At 40.1% G+C, this 25,476-nt stretch overlaps 6 protein-coding genes across 9 annotated transcripts; 1 reads left to right on the forward strand and 5 right to left on the reverse strand.

Annotated features, from left to right (window-relative positions):
- Positions 1 to 1,411: 1,411 nt before the first annotated feature.
- LOC145902572 (lamin-A-like) lies at positions 1,412 to 9,286 on the reverse strand. Of its 4 annotated transcripts, none has more exons than XM_082990601.1 (19): positions 8,992 to 9,279; positions 8,396 to 8,577; positions 8,120 to 8,308; positions 7,947 to 8,040; positions 7,688 to 7,873; positions 7,430 to 7,555; positions 7,141 to 7,242; positions 6,960 to 7,078; positions 6,699 to 6,807; positions 6,157 to 6,369; positions 5,567 to 5,774; positions 4,976 to 5,120; positions 4,844 to 4,900; positions 4,162 to 4,348; positions 3,780 to 3,929; positions 3,543 to 3,635; positions 3,346 to 3,485; positions 2,947 to 3,064; positions 1,412 to 2,057 (listed from the first exon to the last, which is right to left on the reverse strand). In XM_082990601.1, exons 1-19 carry the CDS (start codon positions 9,124 to 9,126, stop codon positions 1,905 to 1,907), a joined length of 2,706 nt encoding a protein of 901 aa, XP_082846727.1. In that variant the 5' UTR covers positions 9,127 to 9,279; the 3' UTR covers positions 1,412 to 1,904. The 4 variants fall into 4 exon arrangements, with proteins under 4 accessions (XP_082846727.1, XP_082846725.1, XP_082846724.1 ...); XM_082990599.1 differs by having other exon boundaries at positions 1,922 to 3,064; positions 8,992 to 9,136; positions 9,199 to 9,286; XM_082990598.1 differs by having other exon boundaries at positions 1,922 to 3,064.
- A 524-nt stretch (positions 9,287 to 9,810) lies between these two features.
- Positions 9,811 to 10,969, reverse strand: LOC145902578 (aspartate beta-hydroxylase domain-containing protein 2-like). The gene is made up of 3 exons (XM_082990610.1): positions 10,453 to 10,969; positions 10,223 to 10,391; positions 9,811 to 10,161 (listed from the first exon to the last, which is right to left on the reverse strand). The coding sequence occupies exons 1-3, from the start codon at positions 10,963 to 10,965 to the stop codon at positions 9,938 to 9,940; spliced, it is 906 nt and encodes a 301-aa protein (XP_082846736.1). The 5' UTR covers positions 10,966 to 10,969; the 3' UTR covers positions 9,811 to 9,937.
- A 333-nt stretch (positions 10,970 to 11,302) lies between these two features.
- On the reverse strand, positions 11,303 to 15,398 carry LOC145902571 (peroxisomal ATPase PEX1-like). Its single transcript, XM_082990597.1, has 2 exons — positions 15,297 to 15,398; positions 11,303 to 15,227 (listed from the first exon to the last, which is right to left on the reverse strand). Exon 2 carries the CDS (start codon positions 15,214 to 15,216, stop codon positions 11,320 to 11,322), a length of 3,897 nt encoding a protein of 1,298 aa, XP_082846723.1. The 5' UTR covers positions 15,217 to 15,227; positions 15,297 to 15,398; the 3' UTR covers positions 11,303 to 11,319.
- On the reverse strand, positions 15,372 to 17,632 carry LOC145902576 (RUS family member 1-like). Its single transcript, XM_082990609.1, has 9 exons — positions 17,480 to 17,632; positions 17,340 to 17,399; positions 16,970 to 17,102; positions 16,862 to 16,907; positions 16,664 to 16,794; positions 16,447 to 16,559; positions 15,983 to 16,370; positions 15,813 to 15,917; positions 15,372 to 15,752 (listed from the first exon to the last, which is right to left on the reverse strand). The coding sequence occupies exons 1-9, from the start codon at positions 17,606 to 17,608 to the stop codon at positions 15,622 to 15,624; spliced, it is 1,236 nt and encodes a 411-aa protein (XP_082846735.1). The 5' UTR covers positions 17,609 to 17,632; the 3' UTR covers positions 15,372 to 15,621.
- Positions 17,633 to 17,637: 5 nt separating this feature from the next.
- LOC145902575 (TBCC domain-containing protein 1-like) lies at positions 17,638 to 19,721 on the reverse strand. Its single transcript, XM_082990608.1, has one exon. The coding sequence runs from the start codon at positions 19,675 to 19,677 to the stop codon at positions 17,968 to 17,970; it is 1,710 nt and encodes a 569-aa protein (XP_082846734.1). The 5' UTR covers positions 19,678 to 19,721; the 3' UTR covers positions 17,638 to 17,967.
- A 1,049-nt stretch (positions 19,722 to 20,770) lies between these two features.
- LOC145902801 (soluble guanylate cyclase gcy-31-like) lies at positions 20,771 to 24,400 on the forward strand. Its single transcript, XM_082990899.1, has 15 exons — positions 20,771 to 20,890; positions 21,016 to 21,137; positions 21,289 to 21,399; positions 21,527 to 21,715; positions 21,774 to 21,914; positions 21,979 to 22,099; positions 22,165 to 22,240; positions 22,300 to 22,402; positions 22,456 to 22,591; positions 22,644 to 22,784; positions 22,861 to 23,164; positions 23,240 to 23,349; positions 23,425 to 23,548; positions 23,637 to 23,667; positions 23,731 to 24,400. The coding sequence occupies exons 1-15, from the start codon at positions 20,771 to 20,773 to the stop codon at positions 24,398 to 24,400; spliced, it is 2,499 nt and encodes an 832-aa protein (XP_082847025.1).
- The last annotated feature ends 1,076 nt before the right edge of the window (positions 24,401 to 25,476 follow it).

Below are 25,476 nucleotides of genomic sequence, written 5' to 3' on the forward strand. Positions count from 1 at the left end.
TAAAATTAACAGAGATTATAAAACACAGATCATAAGCTATGAATCAAACCAAAATTACACCAAATAAACGATCTACGGTTGTATAGGGCACAAGGAATGCGAACACTTTTTACTGTTTGCATCGCATTTTGCTATTCGTGGTACAACATATATCCAAATGTCATAACGCTTTCTGTCCCTGTATTCATTCTAAATTATCCAAAATTCCTGCTCTCTCGAAACAGAGACCGATACCTCACCTCCAAAAGGATACAATTAAATGGTTTCCACACCAATCAACTGGAGTTATTTATTATTTTGTTTCGGTAGACTGACTCCTCAACTGCCAATCGCATTGCGTTGCCATAACAGTTAACAACATGACGTTCATCTGCGCGCTTATAAGCGCCCACTGCCGTTCATAAACAAAATAAAAGTTAGACGCTAGACGATGCTCAAACTTTATCCAGAAAAAATATACCGAGCACAAAATGAAACTGGGAGTAAGCTGTACTTGAAATATGAGGCGGTCGCAAACCGAAAAATATTTAAATGTCATTGTTGCTTAGAAGCTAAGGGATTTTCAACGAAATGTCAAATAAATAAAATAGCCTCACACATCACAACATTTCTAATTATTCATCTTTTCAAACACAAGTTTTCCAAGGTAACTCAATGATAGATAGCACATTATGTTTTGCCAGACTGCCATTAAAATCACCCCCTACAGTAACCCTAATATTTATGCATGTGACCTGTCAGCTTTAACTGAAACATTATTTTTTACCACATCTGGATTGGAACCCAGCAGTAATCCTGGTCAGTAATTCAGATCAGGTTTTTCCCTGGTATTCTCAACTTGGTTGGACGTATGATTGCGGCTCCCGATGCTCACAAACTTCCTCCTGACTTAGGTGTTGAATTCCTCCCCAAAATGTAGGCAAACTTTTGTTTTTTCGTGTAAGCTTACATACAGATGACCGCTGTTTCGACCTACAAGGTCTCATCAGTGCAACTGGTGTGACTATCAGGTGACTTTGCTGACTAAACGGCCAAGCAAAGACTTCCACTTTCTGGTAATTATAGCCTACAATCACAGTCATCCGTTGGGTACCAAACTAGGTGCAACCTTACGGAGAAAACAAAGTGGAAACACTATGGCCAAGCAAAGCTCATCCATTAGTGCCGCCAGGCCCGTGACACAATAATCATATAAGCAACGTGGAGACAATAATATGAATTAGGTAAGCTGCATACAGATGGCCACTGTTTCGACGAACATGGTCTCATTTTGTTTTTCCTTCTATAACATTCAGCGCCAATCAAAAAATTCCAACTTCGTTTGAAATTAAGATAAAAATTTCACCTGATAAATCACCTTTATCACCACACCATAAGATCGATCAGAAATTAGAACCATAGCAACTTCAATGCAAGCGATTTATTTATTCGTGGAATTGGCAATATATACTCAACGGTGACGTTAGGAACACTTTCGAAAAAATCACCGAAAGAAAACGTTTGTTTAGCGATAAACATCTACAACACTTTCCATATCTAATCTCTTGACCACCAAACACAAACATCTTGATGCGCTTGAAAGCAATAACAATCTAGAACATCAACAGTAATTACCTACCGCAAATTAACAGCACAAAACCACATGTACAAACAGTTGCGTTACATCTTTCAAAATATTACAAAAAAATACTTCGGTACAGCTGCACATCATACAATGGAGAATGTGGGTGAATGACGATAACACAAGAATCGCTTCGAAGTAGAAATAGACCCAATATACAATGTAGCAACAATCTGGGCAACGAACACGTTTGAAGGTTGCAAACCCAATACGATGCAGTCGTATATGTTCTGCCACGCGCAGCAACCTCTGCACAGTCCGCTCAACCAAGCGGTAAATCCAATCAGCGCTCCCAAACAGTTCCGTCGTAGTTGTTTACCTTTGGTGGATGGGTCATGAAGTCGAATCCGTATTTTGAGCGGGCCGATTTCTGTGTAGTGAGGTCGATAATTTCGGAGTCGTCACCTTTGGCGAGACGCTGTTGGTAGGCCAAAGTCTTATGACGTCATCCAGGAGAGAGCGGTAAAGGGTCGGGTGGAAGATGAACGAAAAGAAAGGTTAAGGTTAGATTTTTCTACAAGCATGCTACGTGTAATCACTAAATACTCTACGTTTATTGATTAGAGATGGTTCTGAAAGCTAAATTAAAAGTTGAATTAGATTCGCAAGCATGTAGTCGTCAGTGATTTACGCAATAACCAAATTATTAGAATGCTAAACGAGGTTTAAAACGACCTTTAAAATTCTCACAATGCCCAGTCACTTTAGGCATTTTTGTAATACTTTTTGCGTTATTTTGCACAACACGCAAATCAATTGTAGTGCATGCACAACGTTTGTCTGTCATATAATGTTAGCATTCGGTAGCTAAATACCACATATTAGTACGATTACTTTTAACAAACAATGTTTCATTTTGGAGTTAGTTTAATGATAACTTCTATCCAAGCATGCCATACTACATCGGGTTAACCGCATACACTACTTATTTGTGTTTTGCAGTGCTAATGTTACACGCCCAAATTGGGACTACAGGCAGACGCATTTAGGGTTAGATGGAACAGGGGATTATCGACACAGCGAGCTTTTCGCAACGCGGCATGCGATATCTAAGCTTCGACGCGAACCGTTTTCTTGCTATACAGTGGGGTGACAGTGGGAAAAGATTTCGGCATGGGCGGCGCAAAGCTAAGGTTGTGGTTAGAACGCAGTAACTGCATGCCGCGTCTGTGTTGCTCTCCAGGCGAGAGAAACGTCCCTGGAAGATGCATCCGCGCCGATCCACGTGGAGTAGGCGGCGCACTGCCACCGCACGCGAAAGGGTCACTACAGGTCATTGCTGATATCTTGCTGCGAGTGTTTTGTTGCTGGCGGGACGAACTCACTTGGGAATCGTGTCGGACGGCGCTAGGTGGCGCATTGTAGCGGCGGAGTGGAGCACTTCCGGTTCGTGTGGGAAGTACGCGACCTCCAGTGCAAACCGGCAAGGATCTGCTCTTTTCACTGTGAAGAAATGATATCTGTTAGCTCGGCTCGAGACGGTTATGGAGATTTTATTTCTTGATTTTAAAGCTACATTGTATTTCAAAAATTGTGAAGGTTGCATAATGCCAGAATGTTAAAACAAATGCTCAAACAAATTGAGCCCGAAATAATAAAAGGAAACTTCGTTGAAGCATTTTCGTTTTTTTTTGTACGTTAGGGTTTAAATCCAATGAGGCCACATCGTAACTCTAAAAAAAGCTTTTCTACCGAGAAATAGAAAACCAACCACAAACACATACCGTCGTAAAGTAGGAGCGGGCATCGGCACAGTCGGTGAGTCGGTATAGAGAGTAGGCGCCACACCATAGCTTGCCGGAAGTGACGCAGCAACCCGACCATAATTGCCTTCTTCAGGTTCATTCACATGCTGGCCGTTGGTCTGTACCAAGGTTTGGATTAGGATGAAACATATGCGTTTTCATACAGTTTTACGTACATCTTGTAGCTTATGTTGCAACATTTGCATCTCCTGCGTCTGGCCCACGATGTCGGGTTTGTGTTGATATGCCCTTGACACCCGCGAAATTCTCTGCAATGCACGGTGTGTCACGATTCACTAAAACTACTTTTCGTACAGAGGTGTGTAGCACCAGAGCACATGTTAAAAACATTATAAACAAAAATATGAAAACAAAGAATTAATCGAACACGATAGCAAAAGTAAACTACATACGGGAGCCGAAGTCATCCATGCAACAGCTTGTCCGTTTGGTTTGCACAGGATGGTGGTACATTCGGGACCAGTCCCCCATTTATCTAATTGTTTCCACACGTAATGAGACGGAGGGTCGTGAATCGCTTCCAGTGAACCGGAACACCAAACCTACAGAAAACAGAATATTTCAACTGATGACCTGGATTTTCGGACTGGCTGAAACCAACGAGTCTTCAGAGCCATATGCCTCAACGCGGCAATTCAATAAATTTGTTTGCTTTCTGTTGTTTTTATTAAAGCACTTTCGGGTATTTCGCAAAACTTAATGTAAAGCCTCTGTTACGCCTTCTTGGGAAACTCGAAAAACCAAAACGTAAAGAAAAGTTAAATATAGTCGTACCGTCGAGGTGTGACAGGGTTGGAGTTTGGTTCTGGGTGGAAATCGGAACACTGCCACCGGGTGGCCAGCGACATTTTGCTGCAACAAACAACCTCCAATATCTTCAGCACGAGTTGCCGAAGCGTTGTGGACTCGAACGAATCTCCCACTTTCGTCCACCTCGACTAGTTTCAAGTTTCCCGTAGCGCTGTAAGATAATAGGAAAAAGGGTTAACATTTCTAGGATGTGGGATGGATTGTGTTGTTGTCATGGAGATGTCATTACTATCACTGAGGCGGAAAGAAATGCAAGAAGTCTACAAACATTACAATGGTCAATCATGAATTTGGTAGTTTGCAATGTTGATTCTCTTCTGATTTGAAGTTTTAATTAAACAAAAGTCATATGCAGAAAATACAATTAAAGGAAGAACACAGCCAAACAAACAAGAAACCAACATTCAAAGAAAACAACAGGAGCACTGAAAACTTGCACAACCAAATTACACCCGACTAATTTATTCGCTTAAAGTCACGATATTGGCACTGCAAGTACATTGAAAAACACACCCTCGCCCCACACAACGAAAACGTGCAACCGGCCAATCACTGACGGTGGGTTTTGCCCGACATGTGCGCTTTATTTGCTTAACTACATATAGCGACACTCGCAAACCCTAAAGCGGCCAACAATCTATCAAACCTGGCCGTTGAACCAGAATACCATAGGCGTCCGTTCTTGCTGGGCTTCACCTCGTGTCTATACAGCAACACAACCAGTGAAAGCTATAGGGAATGCAGACGCCTATAAGTACACCAAGGGTCAAGGTCCTACCTCGCTGTGGAATTGATCATGTCTTGCTGTACTGATGACGTGATCTTGGAAGTGTCCACGCCCGTTTCGCCTTCCGTGACTTTGGTGTACATAACGTCTTTTCGCAGGTCGTTGAACATGGCGTCGAAGTAGTCTCGACCTTGTCCTGCCGCAGTAAGTCATGGCAGGTTAGATAGCAGTAACCCAAATAAACAGAAACGTCAACGGATGTGACGTCATGCAAATCTATCTTATCAAACATAATACAAAGGATAATTTAAGTACTACGGAACACTATACAAGCGAAGAAATTCTCCCAGGTTTGATGAAAATCGTTGAGAATATTATCAAGCGATGTTTGCTTAAGAAGCCAGAGTGGATAAATGAAATATTAAAAGGACATTAAATCTTCCATTAACGAGCACTAAACGATCTCAAACGACGTGAATTAATTTGATTTTTTCTATACCTTGCTGACACTTTTATGGGTTTTCTTCATCCCAATAAAAGTGATTACATTTAATACGACAACGCTAATGGTCACCATCGCGTATCTACCATTAGGAACGGCCTTTAAAGCGCAACCTATAAAACAAAAGGAATGGGAGTCACCTGCATCCGCCGATATATATCGAGGATTGGCGGCGCTAAGTGGCCTTCCAGGCAACTTTTTGGGCGGGGTTGGATTGTGGGGGCGCGGGGGCAACTGGGAAATTCCCGGGCTTTCCCCCCCATTCCTGGCGGTGTCGTCCTGGTCCGATTCCGTATTACCTACTTCAAGCGTGGAGCTGGATGTGCTTGATGCCGACTGCGGCCTGGCCTGAGAGGGATATAGAAAATTCACAAACTCTGCACAGTGCGCATCACTAATTATCACACAAAAAGGCTCTTTTGTCAATGCAAAACCACTGATTTATGTTTAGATTTTCACTAGAAGTACTTCATAAAGTAGGTCGGATGAAGTTAGTTGATTTGTATTGGTCGAAGAGACTTTTTATTTTATAATTATGCCTGATGCTGGTAGCATCAGTAACAGAGTACCAATAGCCAAACGCTTTGCAAACCTATAAATGGATATTCGAAATCAGTTTTTTCTTTTTTACATTTTGTTAATTTACATTTTAAGAAGCGCTTTATCTCGAAAAATGAGCTGAGGTAGTAATCCCAAAATCACAAAAAATAACAATACAGTAACAGCTCACCCTGTTCTTCGGTACATTATCCGGATAACGAAAGGCCGAGTGAGCGAGTGGGGCTCGAAACAAATCGGCTCCAGTGGAACCGTTTGTTGCTCGCACGAATCCACTTGTTGCGATTGGAACAGAGGATGGCCGCTTTTGGGGAGAGCTGACTGGAGAAATTAACTTGTTTTTGCCGCTCGAGGGAAAAGCAGGCGAAGAGTGGTCGGCGAAGTTCTGACAGGCATGAGTAAGTTATGTTATCCTATTTTTTGGGTAAAAACCAATCGAGGTAGTAAACAGTAAAGCCAGCATGATAATGTTAAAGGGCACTTTTTATTCGAAACACGCTTGTTTGAAGCACATAGTTTGAAATATCATTTATCATCACTTAACAAAATTTCCTGAACTTTTTCCGTAAAGTTCTTGCGCTCATAAAAGCCGCCTAAAAACTATTGACTTTTTGAAACAATACGCTTGGTAAGGCGTTTGAAGGCAAACGTTTGATTTCACTCAAAAAGCAAATTTTTACCTCCTCAACTCGTTTATTAGGCAAGGATGCTTACTTGTTGGGTAGTTGATTTGTACATGCTGCTGGAGTGCTGAAAATCACCGCCACCAAAACCACCTCCACTTAACGTCTTTTTGTCAGTGTGGACACCTTCCAACGCCAACCTAAAATGTAGTTTTTATCACTCTACTTGAGACAGAAACTAACAAAAGCAATGAGGAAATTAATATTGTTGATCACATACACTGACAGCCTGTTACCCTTAAGCAAAGTAATATTATCCATAAATAGCTGCTAAGTAAAGATTTAAACAAACCTCTTCTCCTCCTCCTCAATAAGTCTTTTCAACATATCAATTTCTGACCGCAGGGGAATATTTGCCTCCTGTGCTGCGTTTAACTCTTGTATTTTGATTAGAAGTAAGTCTTGGGTTTCCTGTGAAGCAGTTTTCTCAGTGTGCTATGATGATACATTTAAGCAACTGTCATAAACCAAACCTGCAGTTTATTTTCCATTCGATGAAGCTGGATTTCAAATCCTTTTCTTTCTGAAGCCAAACTGTTGTCCATCACTTTTAATGCAGAATCAGCGGCATTGAGCTTAAACACAATATCACATTCTGCTTATTGAGCCAGGGTTAAATCGTTGTTAATATTTTTATTTAAATTCTTATCAATAAAATTTCAAGTATCAAAAAATTAAAGTAACATAGTTTTGAATACTTCACATCGGTAAGAGTGCACTTTAAAGTGCAAGAGATACTTTAGATACTTGATCTCTCTTCACCTTTGATTGGGTTCCATGTAGTTCTCCGTTAAGGGTGTTGATTTCAGCTGTTAATTTGCCGTTCTCTTCAACAAGTTCAGTTAAGTTTCGAGTGTCGGCCTCCATTCGCATTTTTAATTCAGATATCTGGTTTTGGGAAAATATGAAGGTATTACACAAGATGTTGAACAAAACAACGCATTATTGACAACTCTAAATAATGCATAACTTCTGAGTAATGTTAAACTAATCTAATTTAGAAATTCATAACAACATTACTGTTAAGTTGTGTTTGGCCTCAGACTCGTCCATGTATCTTCGTAATTCTGCTTCACTTGATTCTCTTGCATTTCTCAACATCAACGCAACTTCACCATTCTGTTGTCCTGACCTACGGGCTGTCTCTTCCATTTCCAACACAAGGTGGCGAGACTTCTCTAGTCTTTCATGAAGGTCATTGGTTTCCTTTGAATATAGAAAAGTTGTAACTACTTTGAACCTTAGCTTAATTGTGCTTGAATAATGATTTAGTGCTTGCCTGTTGATACAATAAAATTTCATGGCTGCATCTTGAATGCAAGTCGGACAGTTGACGTTGAAAATCTGTTTTTGCCTTTTCTTCATTTAAGCACCTGCAAGTCCATTAAAACATCATCAAAAATGCATACTACTGCTACTCAAAAAATTGGTAATGTGTATTAAATAAATTACCTTCTTTCAGCTTCAACAAGTCTTTTCTTGTAGTCATCTCTTTCCAACTTGCACGCTTCCAGTTCTGTTCTGGGACCGGTTAGACTGGACTGTGCTTGTTGTAATTCTAATTCCTTGTTGGAAAGTAAAACTTGCAGCTTTGTTACTTCATCGTTTTGCTTCAGGACAGTTTCATTTAATGACAGCATTCTGAAAATAAAACAATTGTTCACTCAAAACAAAAGCGATTTACTGTAAACAGTAAATCTACAATATTAATCCTATTTGATAACAAACCTGTTTTCAAGTTCTGATGACATCCCATCATACTTGGCTCTTGATGCTTCCAGTTCATTCTTCTCTCTGTTTAAAGCTTCAAGTTGACACCGGAGATCGGCAATCTGACTTTCATACATGGAACGAATGCTGCTGATTTGGTCAGCCCATTGGCCATTTTTAGCTTTGTCAGATTCTTGTTCCTGGCACAAAAGTAAAACTGTACACAACATATAGAACAACTAGAGGGTTGTAAACTAGTAACATATACTGATAACGCCAGTTAGGTTACCTCAGCAACAATTGTATGTTTGTATTTTGAAATAGAATGTGTATATTTACCATAAGCAACATTAAAAATGTCATAATTTAAACATTAAATTCAATAAAAGGTTACAAAAAAGAAGGCTGTAATTATTTCTACAAACAAAATTTATACCATGCATGCAAAAGTACACATTTTGACAGCTTTATGACAGGGTGTAGTTTAAATGCTGTATCTTACAGAAGATAGCATCCTACTTAATGTACATCTTAAGGGTGGGATGGGGCTGTAGTAAGTTGCCGGTTACATTAAATTTAAAACAAAAAAGGAATCCAAAAACCTTTAAACTAACCTGTTTTAAACGCCAAGAGCGAACGCTTTGGATGTATGCTGAGAAACGTTGATTGAGATTTTGCAAATCTGCCTTTTCTTCTATCCTGCCGGTCACCAACGGGTTGTCCCCGTCACCTCGGTTTTCGTTGCTCATTTTCGCAAATGTGTTGAAAATTGATTTTTGGTGATAATATGCTTCTATTTTCTTAGTAATTAGGCAGGCTACCTTTGTTTTGGTTTCAGTTACATTACTTTACTTGACCTAAATCGTGAATAAAGAGATCATAAACCACAAAGTTTACCGGGACTGACTGTTGCTGTGATCGCCGCGTCGCGTATCTAAGGAGTTCTATTAAAATTCTAACCACTTGATGACGCACACCTACATTCAATTATTTCAAACGGGTACAGGTAACAACGAGACGGCTAAAATAGTAAAAACCATGTAATTATTACGAAACATGGTCAACATGTAACTAAATATTTTTGTGACAAAATCAACTTACAATGAACGCTAATTTAAGTCAGTTACTTTTACGAAGGGCGTCCATCAGTGATGAACCATTTATGGGACACTTTTTTGCTGTCTCTGGAGTCGTTATCCACAGGCATAATAGAAAATTACTGAATCTACAAGATACGTTATGTGACAAATCCCGGACATTCAGAAATTTTATGCAGATTCCTTCCGACGCTGATTTGACCAAAAAATGCCGGGCATGTCAGGGACAATCCAGACGTATGACAAACCTATAACCATGAATATCAGGGCTATCAAGCTAGAGAAAATGCCAAAAACAACAATAGGAATCAATATATTATATTTCTGTGACTTAAAAAGGAGTAACAGGCGATCAGCGCCAGTGTATGATCTATATTTGCAACAATGCATATTTTGGGAACATGTGAGCAACATTTTCGTCAAAGAATGCTCCCACAAAAAATGCGACACAGTCTGAAGAGAACTAGGCAACAATCGGAAAAAGCTCTCGAATCACTTTTCGCTCTTGAATGCTCAAATCGTAATGCCATAAGTCGACCATCAGCACGATACGAGAAAAGCTGGCGCCAAACTCATCGGATTCAACAGAATGTAAATAAGAATCATCGAACAACAGGCATTCTCCCTCTTTCCATCTTGCACTGGTCTCGCCAACGTTTAACTTAAAACCCGGAGGTACCTTCAAACCTGGTAAAGCAAGCGAAAAATTGAACTTTAAATGTGTTGTTAACATTTATAAAAATCTTACCTAGATGACATCGACTTCTTACGTTGCACGGGCCATAATGTGCTGTTATGGTTGTACCTGGTTCAACAACTGTGAAGCAAACGTTTCCGAACGAACAGCCCACCATTAAATCTGTCAAATTGTTCAATATCTCCACAGTCATGGGACACATCCGGCAGTTTTCTTCGTTCTGTGAATGTAAATTTTATGTGATGATGTTTTTTTTTTGACTTTTTCATGCAGATGCGAACCTTCACACCCTGGTTGTACAAATACCAAACACGCCAACGTCCTTCGGGAGTTGAGTTGACGGCATAGGATGTATTTTGCCCTTTCAAAATTTCATCGAACTCTCCACATATAGTCTTCCAGTTTGCCTCCAATATTTCCACGTCGTTTTCATGATTGTCTCGCGCAATCAAAGGAGAGCTTTTCACGTCGGGTAAATAAAAAACAGTTGGCCTACGAAGCGCATCTACGATGTCGACGTCGCCAATCCACCGCTCCAGACGAACCAGTTGATCAGTAAACTTCTGCAATAGCCTTCTCGCCTTATCCTTCTGTTCGTCCGAACGTGACACGCCGCTACATCGCAAACAGTTGCGATTGGAGCAGAACTCGTGGTCACGTGACTGGGCAGATTGTCGCCCACTGCTTCGTCGAAACAAGTGCAAAGCTGTGAGCCATAAAATGATGGCAAGGCCCACTAAGCGGCAGAAAAGGTCGAACGACAGCAAGCTGATTGTCGAGAATGCATTTGTCATGGGTTGAACTATAAGCTACCATTCTGAAAGAAAAATCAAACAGTTTGATTGCAAGGCAAGAAAATCAAGTCGTCGCGTTTTTGCGAGTGGCGTAGGCGGCAGTTTAAGTATTGCAAAACACACACATTTTAGCAAGGGTGACACAGGGTAGCGAATAAATACGTTGACGCAAAACCTCGAGATACATATTCATGCTACTTTGCGCAAACACAATAACATACAACCACTAATCAACATGCTTAAATCTTTTCACAATAACTGCATATGAAGGCCTGATCTGAAGGCACACAATTTTTCTATCATCATAGAAACACGTATTTCCATACAACACGTATTTTTCTTCCTCAAAGATGCTCACGACAGAGTGACCCGTTGTTTTCCCTGATAATAATCAGGTTTGTTGAAACTGCTTCTATCTCGCGATCGCACAAAGCTGGCGTACAAATTTTCCAGCTTCACACGTTCGGCAGGTGTCAGTGAGGGTCGGGTGGAAGCCAGAGCGCTTCTTATATGCTTCTGTGTGATCACGAGCCTGGGGTTTTGTTTCTCTGCGATTTTGTCCGTTTGCACTTCTTTATATGTGTTGAAAATGGTTCGCACCGACCTAACTACGTCCGTCGGTATTTCCAGCGAACGGCCGCTATGTAAAGACGGGTAATACGCAATATCCGAGAAGTCGTTATCGCGTACTGGATTGATGTCATCATTATCTGGGGTATTGCGGTTTTTAACTTCGTCGAAACATATCTGAAAATCGTCGTCGTCATACTGCAACTGGGAGTGACTTGGATTCATGTTGACCTCTTGGATTGAGGTAATCAGCTGCGCGGCAGTGCGTTTTAAATCAGCCACCGAGTCGTTTGAGAGAGGCAAAGACATTGGTCCTTGAACAGGGTCGCCGGCTGCTACAAGGCCGTTGCACTGGTACATATCTAGCTCCAAGCCAACCGTGCTGGATGAGGATAAAGTTGGCGATTCGGAGGGCGACAGAGAGTAGAGCTGGAACTCGGCATGTATGCTGTCTTGGGGTGAAGTTATGGCTTTTATAGGTACCTCGCATAATTCATGTACGGCATTAAGTTGAGCGTTATACAGTAAAGCTTTTAGATCAGCGCCACTGAAATTCTCGCAGCACTTTGACAATTCGCCCAAGTCAACTTCTGCCTGCAAAGGCAAGTGCGCACTCAGGGAATGGAGAATTTCCAACCTTTCGGCCTCGTCGGGCAAAGGTAAATATAAAAGATTGTCCAAACGGCCAGGCCTCAGAAGAGCTTGATCTAACAAGTCAGGCCGACTCGATGCCGCCATCACAGTAACTCCAACCAGTGGTTCGACACCATCCAAGTGTGTCAGTAACTGGTTGACAACTCGATCGGTTACACCGGTGCTGTCGTGTCCTCGAGGTGGCGCTAAAGAGTCGAACTCGTCAAAGAAAAGGACACAAGGGGCAGCAGCTCTTGCACGTGAAAACAGGTCACGAACCGCAGCTTCACTGGCGCCAATGTACTTGCTCAAAAGTTCAGGTCCTTTCACTGAAATAAAGTTAAGACCACATTCATTGGCAACCACACCTGCCACAAGGGTTTTCCCGCATCCAGGAGGACCAAAAAGCATGATGCCGGACTGTGCCTGCAACCCGACTTGATCAAAGACATGCTGGTATTTCAACGGCCATACCAGTTGCTCCATTAGGCTTTGTTTCACTGAATGCAAACCCCCAACATTGTTCCATTTCAATGGTGACGGTTTATGCAGTCTGGCATTTTGAAGTGAGACTGGAACGAAGTTGTTGAGTGACTCAATCATGTGCTGTGTGCGAAGAATATTAGTGGGGTAACGCTTTGTATTAGTGTCACGGTTGACTTGAGAAAGATGGCAGGACCTTTTCACAACTTTTACTAAATCTGCCACAGCAAAACCTTCAGTTTTTTCCACCACAATGTCCATGTCAGGAGGCACACTGAAGTCTGTTTCAATTTTTATGATTGACGACAACATCTTGCTTCTTTGCACTTTATTAGGCAAGTCAATGTGTATGTGCTTTGTGAAAAGGTGATCTGTTACACAGGTCAGCAATGGATGAAGGGTGTTTTTACTCTTTGAGGTAACTAGCACAGCAACACGACTGGATGTAGAGCCTGCGGAAAGAAATAAAGCTTTTAGGCAACGCTGCACCAAAACAGCCATATGCATTGAGTAAATGGCATCAGATGTTTTGTCTTCATCTGTTGACCGAGCTGTTGCCAGTTGATCGAGGTCATCCAACAAAAGAACTGAAGGCTGCTTCCAAAGCAATTCAGCTGCAAGGCTTTTCAGCTTTCTTTTAATATTATCTGGTTTCTTCCCGCAGAGCTTACTGCAGTTAAGAACAGTGGTGAAGGCAAAAACAGATGGGTCGGTGCCAAACTTTCTCAAAATCGCATTGCAAAGGGTGCTTTTTCCTGTGCCCTTTGAACCAGTCACCAAAACACATGCAGTTTGTGACACATTACTTAACAAAGTGGCAGCTAGAGGTCGTGTTTTTAGACCAAGCTCTAGACAACGGCCAAGGGCAGCAACCTGTGTCTCCATACCATCACAGTGAAGTAGAACACTTTCCAGTGGCACTGAAGGGTCCACGTCCAAAAGATATTGTACCTTGGAAACTTTGAAATTGAGTTTTAGTTTCAGCAGGTCATCAGGACATAAAAGATAAGTTTGTTGATTGCTTTCCTTCTCACTGTTATCAGAAGCACTCAGAAAAATATCAGTAACAACAACTTCTAACTCATTTTTTATTTCAGCCCCTTCATTAGAAAAGGGATAGGATGGAAAATACAAAAGAGTTCCAACTGCCATGGGAAGAGGATTATCTACATCACATACGCTGTCAATCCACTGCCGAAACCAATGCGTGACATCTTTGAGGTCTTCCTGTTTTAGTTGGTGTGTGTAAGCCACTACCTGAAGCTCCAGGGAATAAATTTTATCGCAAAATGGTAGCATTCCATCAAGTTTCCTCAAGCGTACCTTCGAGCAGTTACCTATTTGCATTTGACGACGCAGGCAAAGCGGAACCTTGAGATGATGCAAATTGGTAATGTCGCAGGACATTGCAAACTTGCTTTGTGGGTGAACGTACATGCGTACGACACACGAAGGCCTTGTTGACGGAAGCTCAGATCCCCTTCCTAAATCAGATGATTTACCTTTCTGTTGAGATGTTTTAACGCCAGCCTCCAATTTTTCTGTTGGTGACATTAATTTTGTGAGAACGACAAAACATAGAACTGAGTTCCGGTCTGGATTTGAGTTGGACAAATGCAGGAAAACAGTGTTGGGCTGCTCATAAATAAAGCTGACAGAAGATGGAAGGTCCATGTGCTCAAATGGTTCAACACGTATCACCAAATTAAAATTTTCTGGTACAGCATCAATGCTTTTAGACAGCTTGTCTAATTGTGATTCTGTGGCTGGAATCTCAGTGGGAAGTTCCATAGGAGAGTTGAAAAACAAAAGGGACCTCAAGTGGGCAAAAATATTTGGCAGCAGTTGCTTCCAAATATACACAACGATAAACTTAACGGCATTATACAATCTGCAAAAGAGTTTGAAACGAAATGAAAGTTCATCATCACCATTATTTTCATTCTCTTCAGTGTTCTGTCCAGAGTTCGTTTTTTGACTTTCTGCACATGGCAGGGTACTAACAGCAGTGGAAACAACTGGAGCATGAGCTTTAAGTGGCCCTGCTGCAACTTTAGGTTCAATTATCAACTCAGATAAGTGCATTAATGTGGAGCATTCTGCTAATGGCTCTGTTTTCACAACACGCATGTAAATGCATACATTTCTATCCACCCACAAAGGAAAGATCTGACCGGGCCAAACAACACGAAGTTGGTCCAAAAGATGCATTTCTACTTCGCTGGCATGTAGCTCGAGAATCTCCCAATCATCTGTGGTCATGGGTTCGATTGATGCACTGATACACACTGGGACATTGTGCAAATGCTCAAGGAACACATTTCCATCGTTCTTAATAGCAAGCTTGTTGGCATAGAGACCATTTATCCGAAGTTCATTGTCATTTCCTGGTCCAGCAAAAGGGACCAAACTGAAGTAGCAGTTGCCATTATTGGTAACCACTTTGGCAACAACAATTTCATTTTCAGATTCTTGTTTGTTGGCAACCGTGTAAAGAGTTTGCGACGAAACATGGGCAAGGCAGTTTTTTACTGATGAAAACTTCACCGCTGCTGGCACTTTCATTTTATTTTATCCTGCAAGTCGTAATAAAAGTGTTTGAAAAACAGTTAATGGTTTTGAAAACAAAAAATTTCAATACTTACCCTTTTCAGTGTGCAAAACACAGGAATTAATTTACATGATTATCATGTTATATTAAGTTATTCTGTATCTACATCTGCAAAACAAAAGTAATTGCTTGAACCTCTTTTTTTCACCAATAACATGAATAAAATTCACTGAGCATATTGCAAAGGCGTAGAAAAAACTATAAAACAACATAAATTGCACCATAACATGTCAAACATCCAATTGTGTCAATTTGTGCTCAAGAAGCTTCACCTATGCGCACATATTTTTCCCACAAAGTCTTTTCAACTTAAGTGTGCTCAAATGAACTATACATGTAAAGCTGGCTAGTCATTGTTCCTAAACATATTTGTGCTTTGCTTGAGTTTGAAATTTCAGATCTTTTGACCACCTCCACTCATCAGCGCACATATGCTGTCTTGACAAATCCCAGCCAAGCGCTTCCATTTCTTTTAAAAAATGTTGTCCATCTGTATCGACAAACACAAGCTGCTAGCAAATTTATCTTTGCCATTAGGTTACCAGCTTACCATTATGGGATAATTCAATGCCTTTCTTCTTACTATAAGCAAAGAAACATGCAAGAAGTACATCCTGTGATGTGGCAGCATCTTCTAAGGCAATATAGACAGTGCCTTGAAAAGTAAAAATGAAATGCTAAGATTGAAATTAGAGACTATACTAATTCTTATGAACAAACCTGATAGTTGATTAAACTTGAACAAAAAATTATGTTTGTTTTGCTCTTGAAGAGCAATTGCTTTGCTGAGCTCATTTTTAGTCATATTCAAGTCTTCAACTTTGCAGCCAAGCTTGAGCCATTCATAACTCTTCATTTTGAACAGTGGCTCCAAATAATTTGCTTCACTGGGGTTTATTGCCTTGTGAGCAATAAATTGAATAACAGCACTATCAAATCTCAGCCTGTTAAATGTCTCCATGACAACACTTGATACCGCACGATAGTTTGCGTAAATGTGCATTGTGGTGAAGAAGAAAAACAAAGTCCAAACCAACAATGCATTGTCCGCTAACATTGGGGTGATTAACAGGCCAGTTATCAAAGCACAGAGGTTGACCAGCGTCTCCTGAAATGTACAACACAGAAACAGTTGAAAATTCAGCTACTGATTAGTGTGCAAGATACTGGAGCATAGAAATGACCTGTGAGCCATCTTTTGCAGAAACATCTGCCATGTTGTTTCTTTTGGCCTGGTGCATGGTCAGGGCAGCTCTGGTACATCCACCTGCCACTCCGACCAGTGAAAATGCCAACCCTAAAGGAACAGGAACGTGTACATGAGAAAAAACTGTCTTCTAAGTGTACTTTAGACTTTTAAAGAAAATTCTCCAAAAAATTGAAAAAAAAGATTATATGTACCTGCAACACATGTAACTGGGGTAAAGTAAATTTTGGGCAACATCGGGGCAAAGAGTTGAATACAAATTGCACAGTCGTTCAGTACATCAGCAAATAGCCTCCACTGCTTGGCATTGGCATCAAGGCCGGTGCTGGTAAACAATACACAAACAACATCAGACACAATATATGATTTACAAACCAAATAAATTAACTTACCCATGAAGATAAGCAAATATGATCCTTCCAACCATCCCAGTTCCGTCTGTAATATTATAAACATTAACATATACTGGCACATCATATATTGCTTGTAAGCTGTGTTACCCTTGAGCAACCATGTCATAGTTGCTGCTACCACCGTAGCAGATTCATCACCGACGCCGCTACCTTTCAACACAGCATGAGTAGCCAGGGTCCCAGTGATGCTGCTGCAAAAGGCTTGCACTGTGTCCCATATCTGTAACAAAACAACACTAACCATGTTTGTTTAGACAGTACAGTACATGCTGTTTTTTTATAATCTTTTACAAAAACTTGTACATTTTTATGTAACTAAATCAGAGTACAACATTACAAAGTCAATAACTTAGTTCACACACTCACACAGAAAGTAATAATGTGCTTGCAAAACATTAAGACTAATCGATGCTATAATTATTAATTCACTATTTTCAGTGTTTTATCAATTTTTTACCTGGTAAGAAACGTAATCTTTGCTGACACTGTCCGGATAACCTTGCGGCAAAAACACGGCCTAGAAATACACAAAACAAACACAATTTAAACTAAAAACTAACTACGAATAGTTGATTTGCATATCACCACAAAATTTACCTTCAAAAAGAGAAGGAAGTTAAATTTGTTCTTGGCACCCCTTTGTTGAAAGTGATTGTTAACTGGATTTTCAATGTACTCATAAATTTCTCCTGTAGATGAAGTTCCATAGTACTCAGCAATGTACATATTTTACAGTGCAAGTAAATTAATACAACTGTAAAAATAATTGAAATCAAAATTAATAGGGAACTGCACGTATTTGGCTATAGTACCATGTACAAACAACACAAGAATGCACCATATGTCAGGCAATAAAGCAGCATGTACAATCTGAACAAGTGAGAGTTGTAAGAAAACAGGAAAACGAGGTTGATTGTTAGTTTATATTTATAACAGTACCATTTTTTAGTAACCTGGCATGAAAAAAAAATTATACATTAATCAATAAAAATAAACTGACTTGCATTGAAAATGTATATGCAAACAATATGTATGACATAAAGGGCACTGTTATGTAGTCATTAAAAGAAGGTAACATTATCAAACTAAAGACTGTTTTTTCCAAGGTCATCCAGTTGCCTTTGGTTGCCTGTTTCAATAACCCATTTCTTGAACTGTTCTTCCACAAGTGTTTGAAACTGCTTTCGCTCACTTTTTGTCATCGATGACTCCCTGACAGCCCTCTTCCATCTTTCAGTTGCTCGTTGTTTTCCTTTCACAGCTCGTGAATATTCCATTGGCAGGCCACCAGGAATTTCACAGGTTGCTGAATCAGACAAGCTCAGTTCTGTCTTAAATGGAATTGTGAACAAATAAAAATCAGCTGGTTTCATGATTGTATATAATGCCTGGGGGTTGGTGGCATCACCAGCACCCTTTAGAGCACTTCCAAGCCTTGACTGACTCAATGAGAGGTTGGACATATTTCCTACACATACTGGATTATTCCACTGGTCTGTTTGAGGAGACACTGGCAACCCAACAAAAGCCAGGTGGTTTTCAAGCTCTGGATAAAAGGTATTAAAGGGTGCAAGAGTGATGGGAGGATTGTTAAGAGCATTGTTGTCACTAGAGATAATAGGGTGGGTTGGCGTGGTAACATGCAACGTTACATCAGCTGACCCAGACACAACTATTGACCTGCAAGGGGCTATGACTGTAATACTGGTGCAGTTTAGTATTTTGATGCCAACAGACACAGGTCCTAATACAAATGTGGAACCGGTGCACTTTTCAATAGTAACACATCTCAAGGGTGACAATAGATAGATATTTGCATTGTTGCTGCGGTGGAGTTTAACATAGCTTCCGTTCAACAGCTCTGTCTGCCTTGCAATGGTTTGATTGGAACATTGGGTAAAAAATACCAGCCTAACATTTCTAGGGGCATAAAGGCTGTTTGTTAAAACACGAGCCCTTTTTCTTGTGTCTGATGAGGTTTTACACCATTTTAACTGTGAGCCTGTAGTTGTGCAGCTCACAACTCCATATGGATGGTCAGTTAATGAAGACCTAACCCATGTCTCGAAGGTACGAACTGAAAAACAACCTGCTAATTTTTGAAACCCTGACTTAGCCTGAATTCTGTGTTTTATGGCAATGTCATGCAAAGAAAGGACAGTGTTTTGTCCAACAATTCTTCCCTTGATAATAAATCCCAAAGCTTTGACCACATCAGTGTGAAGTGTGGTATCATCTGGTTTGTTGATCTCAGACAAGATCTCAAGGATTTGTAGGAAATGAGTTAAAACAAACTGCACGTGTTTCCGTTCATTCAGCACATTGGAACTAGAGTCTGCTTTGCTACTGTCCATAGAAGAACGTGGACTGGCACCAGGCCACTCATCTCCAAGTAAAGATCTCCTCAAAGAGGACTTGTTTGTTTGCTGAATAAACAGAAACAAGACAAACTGCAACAATGGCACATTCATATTCTGTTTAAAAGAGGCCAAGTCGTTTGATTCAGAGCTCTGATGTTGCAACTCAGCAAGCTCTAAGCGTTGTTTCGGTGTAAGGTCTCTCAGATTGTAAAACATCTCAAAATATGCCCAGGCCAAGTCTTCATCCATCAGCATCTTGTTAACTGCCATGTGTTTCCAAATATTCCAACCAAGGTTAGGATACCCTCCATCCTTGCCTTTACTTGTAGCATATGTAACCACCTTCTTAAGGTATGTGACGGTGAGCTTGATGTGAGAATGTACAACACCCAGGTTGAAAACATCTTGATTTAACCACAGTTCCACTTCAGTCATGTCTTTACATCAACCTTACTGGCACAACCTTGGGTTAGATGCATTTAAATCTACACACAAATTTAATGAACAGTTATGACACATACTTGCATTAATTTGCAGGAATTCTAAACAGTAAGATTTTACCTGACTTTTCTGTATGATGTGACCACAATTAAACGTTGATATATTTGTGTTTGTGGCATAAAAGCTTTATAAATGATAATGTTTTAATTTTTTTAAAAAACGGTAGTCACAATTTATTCATGCTGGGCCTGTAGTACACATGACTATCAAAAATAAATGTAGTTTTCCCATGTGCATCGTATATAGCTTTGAAGCACTGCGTTTCAAACATGATATAATTCGCAGGAGGTTGATTAACAGTTGTAGTTATAAAATGTAGCGGCTATTTTGAAAGGTTAAAGCTAAATAGGAAGAAAATAATTTAGGATTTGTTTGGCCACAATCTAATGCAAACCGACTCCTCATGCAATTCAATCAAGCGTAAATAAACCAAGAAACCACTCAACCGTTTACCAATTGACACCACGATCTCTGAAGTGCCACAGAATACTAATAAAACAGTGGAACCAAACCAATGTACATTTTTGAGTCGCAGCAACAATATTTGTATCGCTAAATTTCAAGTCGCGGCGCAATTATCTTATAGGTAGGTAATACTTCTTTGATATTAATGTGGAATTGAAGAGTTGTGAAACTTTATATTACAGATTTATAATATTATCGATTTCAAAGGGGAATAAACGTTCAGTTTTTAGTACGTCAAACATTTAATAAAACCTCATACATCTTCTACAATTTAATGACGAATATCCCTACGCGACAAAGTAGCGTGACGTCAGACCTGTCACTTCCAGTCGTTTCAGTCAAAAACGAATTGTGCAATTGTCAGACACGAGAGTATAATCTTCTCCAATGTCGAATACAGACCATCAGGTTGTTGTCACGGGTGGTACGTGATTTGCACAAATTACTGTCAAAGAGAGGTGAATGGGGAAAGACGGTAAACAAGTGAGTATAAACCAGATCTTTGTTGTTTAGATTTGCAGACGAAGAAAATCAAGGCAAAAAGTTGCAAACTCGCCTAACCATGTATGGGCTTATACTGGATAGCATGTCAAACTGCATTAAGCATGTTTATGGAGACAAAATTTGGCAAAGTGTTGTGGGGACTGCTGATATTTCAAGCAACGTCTTCACGACCCACAAGGTAACCCTTTGTTTTGTGACAATATTTCTTTTAAATAAACAGCAAAATGTCGACAACTTAAAGCTAAAATGCCACTTACCTAAATGCAAGTTATAATGTCTCCCGAAAACGTATATTTTTTGCAGATTTACGACGAGCAACTTATTCCCATGATAGCAAATGCGACAAGCGACAAAACGGGAATTCCAATCGAAACGATCATGGAGTCCGCAGGGAGACATTTTATCAATTACATTGCACAGATTAGGTACGAAGATATCTCCTGATTTTTTGTGGTTGGACTTACAAAGCAAGATTACACATAGTACCTATAAAATATACGCATGCTCGGTAAAAGCTATTTTTCTCATGCAAAACTTAATACATTTATTTTCCTGTTCATTTGTTTATTTGTCCAGAAATGACCGGATCACAAAGGTATTGGGCAGAACCTTCAAAGATTTCCTGATTGGACTCGACTGCATGCACGAATATTACCGGACCACTTTTAATGAAATCCAATCACCGAGGTATTTTCTAAATCCCACAGTTAGTCTAGCTTTTTTCACAAAAATATTGTGGATGTTTATATAGGATGTAGGCTTGTGCAACGAATTTGTTCGTTCAATTATATGTATAATTGTGAAAGTTTTTTAGTTTCCATGTGGCCAAAGAAGACAGCGAAGGACTTGAAATTCATTATAGAAGCCGACGCACATTCACAGGTTTTATGTATTACGTCCAAGGCCTTCTCCACGCCATCGCACAGAATTTTTTCTCCATTGACGTCGCAATCCAAATCACTCAGCACGGTTTTACTGGTGATGCAATGCTTGCCGTATACAGGTGCGGGCCTACCGGGTGTAACACTTACGTAAAAATGCTAAATTCAAAATTGCTTTAGGCTTGACTACAAAAACATGGAGTTTCAGGACAGCCAGAAGATTGTAAGCCTCAAGCGAGAAATTCGCGGCAAAAATAATCTGACTTTTCCGATGAACGCGTTTTTCGAGCTTTTTCCGTTTCACGTGGTTTTTGACGAGCGGCAAGTGGTTTGAAATCTTAGAAACGTATTTGTGTTTCTTAAAAGTCATAACATTATTTGTCAGGCTGCTAATCCTAAGCACTGGACACGGACTGGATATAATATGTCGGGGTCTGCAACGAAAACGACTGAACGAGACGTTTTTCATGACTCGGCCACTGGGTTGCGATTTGACTTGGGACAACGTATGCGTATTTTGTAGATGCCAATCTCCACAAACAAACCTTTACAAGAAATATCTTCTTTTCAGGTTCTCATTCACGCCAACAATGTGTTCGAGCTTACCTCTGTGAAATCGACTGGCAGATCGAACAAAATCAACGAGGGTAAGAAGTTGTGAGAATTATATATTCTTGTGGTGTTTATTCGTGTCTTTGCTCTACAGATTCCCGTCACTTTCGAATGCACACGACCCACTTTATTAAACTGCGTGGTCAAATGCTGTATATCGAGGAATGGGGTTTGGTTATATTTCTTGCCACGTTTATGTAAATACATACGTTTACCCCCTTTGAACAGTGTAATAATGAGTTCATTTCAGGATGGACGACTTGAACAAAATGCACGACCTTGGTACCTATGTTAACGACTTAACTTTTCACGATCTGAGCCGTGACATGGTGTTGCATGGCCCGCAACAAACTACTGAGTATAAGCTGGCGCTGGATTTGGAACAGGTTTCAGATACAACTTTGCTTTGGTTTGGTCTGACAAGCCAATGTTTTTTAGGGCAAGAACTCAAGGCTGGAAAAGATGATTGAAAATCTTGGGTGCAACCAGCGAAAAATAGACGATCTGCTGTACAGCATGATCCCGAAGGAAATCGCAAGCAGCTTGCGTCAAGGAAATACCTCAGTCAGCCTCTGCGAGGTATAATTCCTGAGACGATATGAGGGTAGTTCGGGGGCTGTACTTTTACCAACTGTCAGTTTTTTTACCTCAACAGAAATACCAAGATGTCACAATACTGTTCAGCGACGTGGTAAACTTTGCGAAAATGTGCAAGTGCATCGAACCACACGAGATCATGAAGACTCTCAACTCCATGATTGGCATTTTTGACAAACTTTGCTCCAAGTTCAACACATACAAAGTTGAAACGGTGGCAGACGGTTTCATGTGCGTCTCTGGGGCTCCTACCTTCGACGAATTCCACGCGAAAAACATGGCAAACATGGCGATCGAAATGCTCAAAGATGTTCAACAGGTTCTCGATCCAAAAACAGGAAATCCAATACAGATACGCATAGGTGAAATAACTGAAATGATTTGAGGTAGTGTAAGATTGGAATCGCTGTAAACTTTGATCTCTGGTTTATTTTAAGGCCTTCACTGCGGCGCTGTAATTGCTGGCTTGGTTGGACATAAGATTCCGCGCTACTGTTTGTTTGGCGACACAGTCCACATCGCTTCGAAGATTGAAAGCACGAGCATGGTCGGTGCCTTCAGAATATCCCTTCAAACAGAAATTCCTTTTTAAGAAGACGCACAAAAGTGTATTATTTTGTAGAGTCAACGTATTCACATCAGTGACAGCTGCAAAGACTACCTCGAAGCGTATCAGAAATTTAACCTAATTCACAACAACAAATTGACCATCAAAGGTCGAAACATAACAACCTACTGGCTTGAAGGTGCGTAATATCTTATCAGAAATTACCGAACAAATTTATTTGTTGCTTGAAAAGTGTTCATCTGTATTACCAATGTCGTATATTGCAGAAAACCCAGCTTACAAGGAAATGCAAGAAATGTGAGTAGTTTCGTTTTGATAGTTGTTGTAACTCCTCCTGTATAAATATAAGGCGTTTTTCAGGGGAAGTATGGAGATTTTGAATCAACAGAAACCACGCAACAGCCCTGATCGAATACTTCGAAAATCTGACAACAGAAATGGAGCTAAAGAACCGTTGCAGTACGTTATGATCGAGGAAACACAAAACTTAGATATCAGCTGGTCAAATAAATCTTCCACTGCCGGGAAGGCGAAGGAAACAGCGGGCAAGCTTGCGTTGCAAAATAATCAACATAAAAATGAAAAAAGTGACTCCGCTGGGCACAAGATACTCGCTCTCGGTGGGGGTGGCGGCACAAAATTGCATCAAAGTCAGGCGAAAAAACATGATTTGAACCAGTGGACCAACATCGTGGGAATGGATGAATCGTGTTACAAGTCCTACGAAAATTTAATGCAATCGATTGGTATCAAAAGTCCGTTGAACACCATCATACGACGAAACCACGGCATTCTTTCATCGAAACCTCATGAACGCGATTGGAGCGATGACGAATCCAGATGCATTCTTGAGAATATGATTGAAACAAATGAAATTGCATTCCTCTTCTCAAACGCCGATTGCGCCAAAGATCCCGACCCAAGTAAAAGTATCAGCTTTTGCAACAATGGGTTGCCGAGTCACCAGGATGTCAAAAATGGGATTTTTCATGTAAAAAGTAGTTGCTCCTCAATTTGCATTGTTATGTAATGTACCTAGCAGTAAATGCTTAAGATGTATTCGTATCCTTGTCTTAATGTTCTGCAGTGTCGTGCGTGTTTTTAGTATGTTGATTGATGTATTGTCAGTACCATATAGTATATAGTGTAGAAGCGTGTTATTGCCATACAAAGAAATATTTACTGCCCCCATATGTAACGTACTTGTCGAGTGTTATTTTAACACAACAAAAAAATAAAGTAGTCATGCACTGCTTACACATTCTCAGTGTATTACAAATTTTGCATAAAACCCATAAAAATGTTTTGCACATAACAAGTCATTCGCAATTCCTATTTTTCATTCGCCTGACAAAAATCTTGGTGAATTTTCAGTTACACCAATAATGTACGCAATAATTTTGGGATACGTTCATTTTCTATTAATATTTGTTTATGCTGGATCTATTATGATATATAAAAATGAGTAAAACACGTCAAGCAACAACGAAATTTAATGCATATTTTTCCAGACTTATACTTTTACACAATATTTAGCATTAAACGCTTAGTGGTTGGGTCATAAACAATCGATGTATTCAAATAAAATCTTAATACGGGCGTTGTTTTATTTACTGTGCAACAAAATCTTCACGTCAACTGTATCGTACGATCCTTTCGTACAAACCCAAATGCACATACTGTCTGTAGGACATCAATAGTCACAGAAAATTTCCTGGAAATTACAAGGAACATTCTGGGCACAAAATAATCACACTAACAGTTTGGCGCCTGTCAAACTGGCGAACAGGTTAAAGGGATAAAAACAGTTATAATCTGAACTTACCAGCGAGTTGTACCAGCGGTTTCAAAAAAAAAAATTTTTGTTTTGTGTTTAGGTTGAAATATTTGTTATTATTAGGAATAGAAAATTCACAAAATTATGCTGGATGCATCAGTTGTTCAAAAGCCAGAGTTATATACCAGGCGGTGGGCTTTTCTCTGCGGTATGTTTTTCATGCAAGTTTTAGGTGGGATTTCCTTTGCAAGCTACGGGCAAGTGAGCACCTTTTACGTTCATTTCTTCAATGTAACACACGATCAAGTCGACTGGATCACCAACGTTAG

The sequence above is a fragment of the Ascidia mentula genome, chromosome 5 (assembly GCF_947561715.1).
Source record: "Ascidia mentula chromosome 5, kaAscMent1.1, whole genome shotgun sequence".
NCBI classification, from domain to species: domain Eukaryota; kingdom Metazoa; phylum Chordata; class Ascidiacea; order Phlebobranchia; family Ascidiidae; genus Ascidia; species Ascidia mentula.

Excerpts from the sequence above, each read along its gene's own strand:
- LOC145902572 (XM_082990599.1), bottom strand. The coding sequence starts at position 9,126 with ATGAGCAACGAAAACCGAGGTGACGGGGACAACCCGTTGGTGACCGGC. Across the intron at positions 7,874-7,946 it reads AAATTTTATTGTATCAACAG|GAAACCAATGACCTTCATGA; the intron begins GCAAGCACTAAA and ends CTATATTCAAAG. Across the intron at positions 6,370-6,698 it reads ACAAATCAACTACCCAACAA|AACTTCGCCGACCACTCTTC; the intron begins GTAAGCATCCTT and ends CATGCCTGTCAG.
- LOC145902578 (XM_082990610.1), bottom strand. The coding sequence starts at position 10,965 with ATGACAAATGCATTCTCGACAATCAGCTTGCTGTCGTTCGACCTTTTC. Across the intron at positions 10,392-10,452 it reads TGTACAACCAGGGTGTGAAG|AACGAAGAAAACTGCCGGAT; the intron begins GTTCGCATCTGC and ends TTACATTCACAG. Across the intron at positions 10,162-10,222 it reads AAGAAGTCGATGTCATCTAG|GTTTGAAGGTACCTCCGGGT; the intron begins GTAAGATTTTTA and ends TTGCTTTACCAG.
- LOC145902571 (XM_082990597.1), bottom strand. The coding sequence starts at position 15,216 with ATGAAAGTGCCAGCAGCGGTGAAGTTTTCATCAGTAAAAAACTGCCTT.
- LOC145902576 (XM_082990609.1), bottom strand. The coding sequence starts at position 17,608 with ATGTACATTGCTGAGTACTATGGAACTTCATCTACAGGAGAAATTTAT. Across the intron at positions 16,908-16,969 it reads TATGACATGGTTGCTCAAGG|ACGGAACTGGGATGGTTGGA; the intron begins GTAACACAGCTT and ends ATAATATTACAG. Across the intron at positions 16,795-16,861 it reads ATATTTGCTTATCTTCATGG|CACCGGCCTTGATGCCAATG; the intron begins GTAAGTTAATTT and ends ATTGTTTACCAG.
- LOC145902575 (XM_082990608.1), bottom strand. The coding sequence starts at position 19,677 with ATGACTGAAGTGGAACTGTGGTTAAATCAAGATGTTTTCAACCTGGGT.
- LOC145902801 (XM_082990899.1), top strand. The coding sequence starts at position 20,771 with ATGTATGGGCTTATACTGGATAGCATGTCAAACTGCATTAAGCATGTT. Across the intron at positions 20,891-21,015 it reads ACGTCTTCACGACCCACAAG|ATTTACGACGAGCAACTTAT; the intron begins GTAACCCTTTGT and ends TATTTTTTGCAG. Across the intron at positions 21,400-21,526 it reads AATGAAATCCAATCACCGAG|TTTCCATGTGGCCAAAGAAG; the intron begins GTATTTTCTAAA and ends AAAGTTTTTTAG.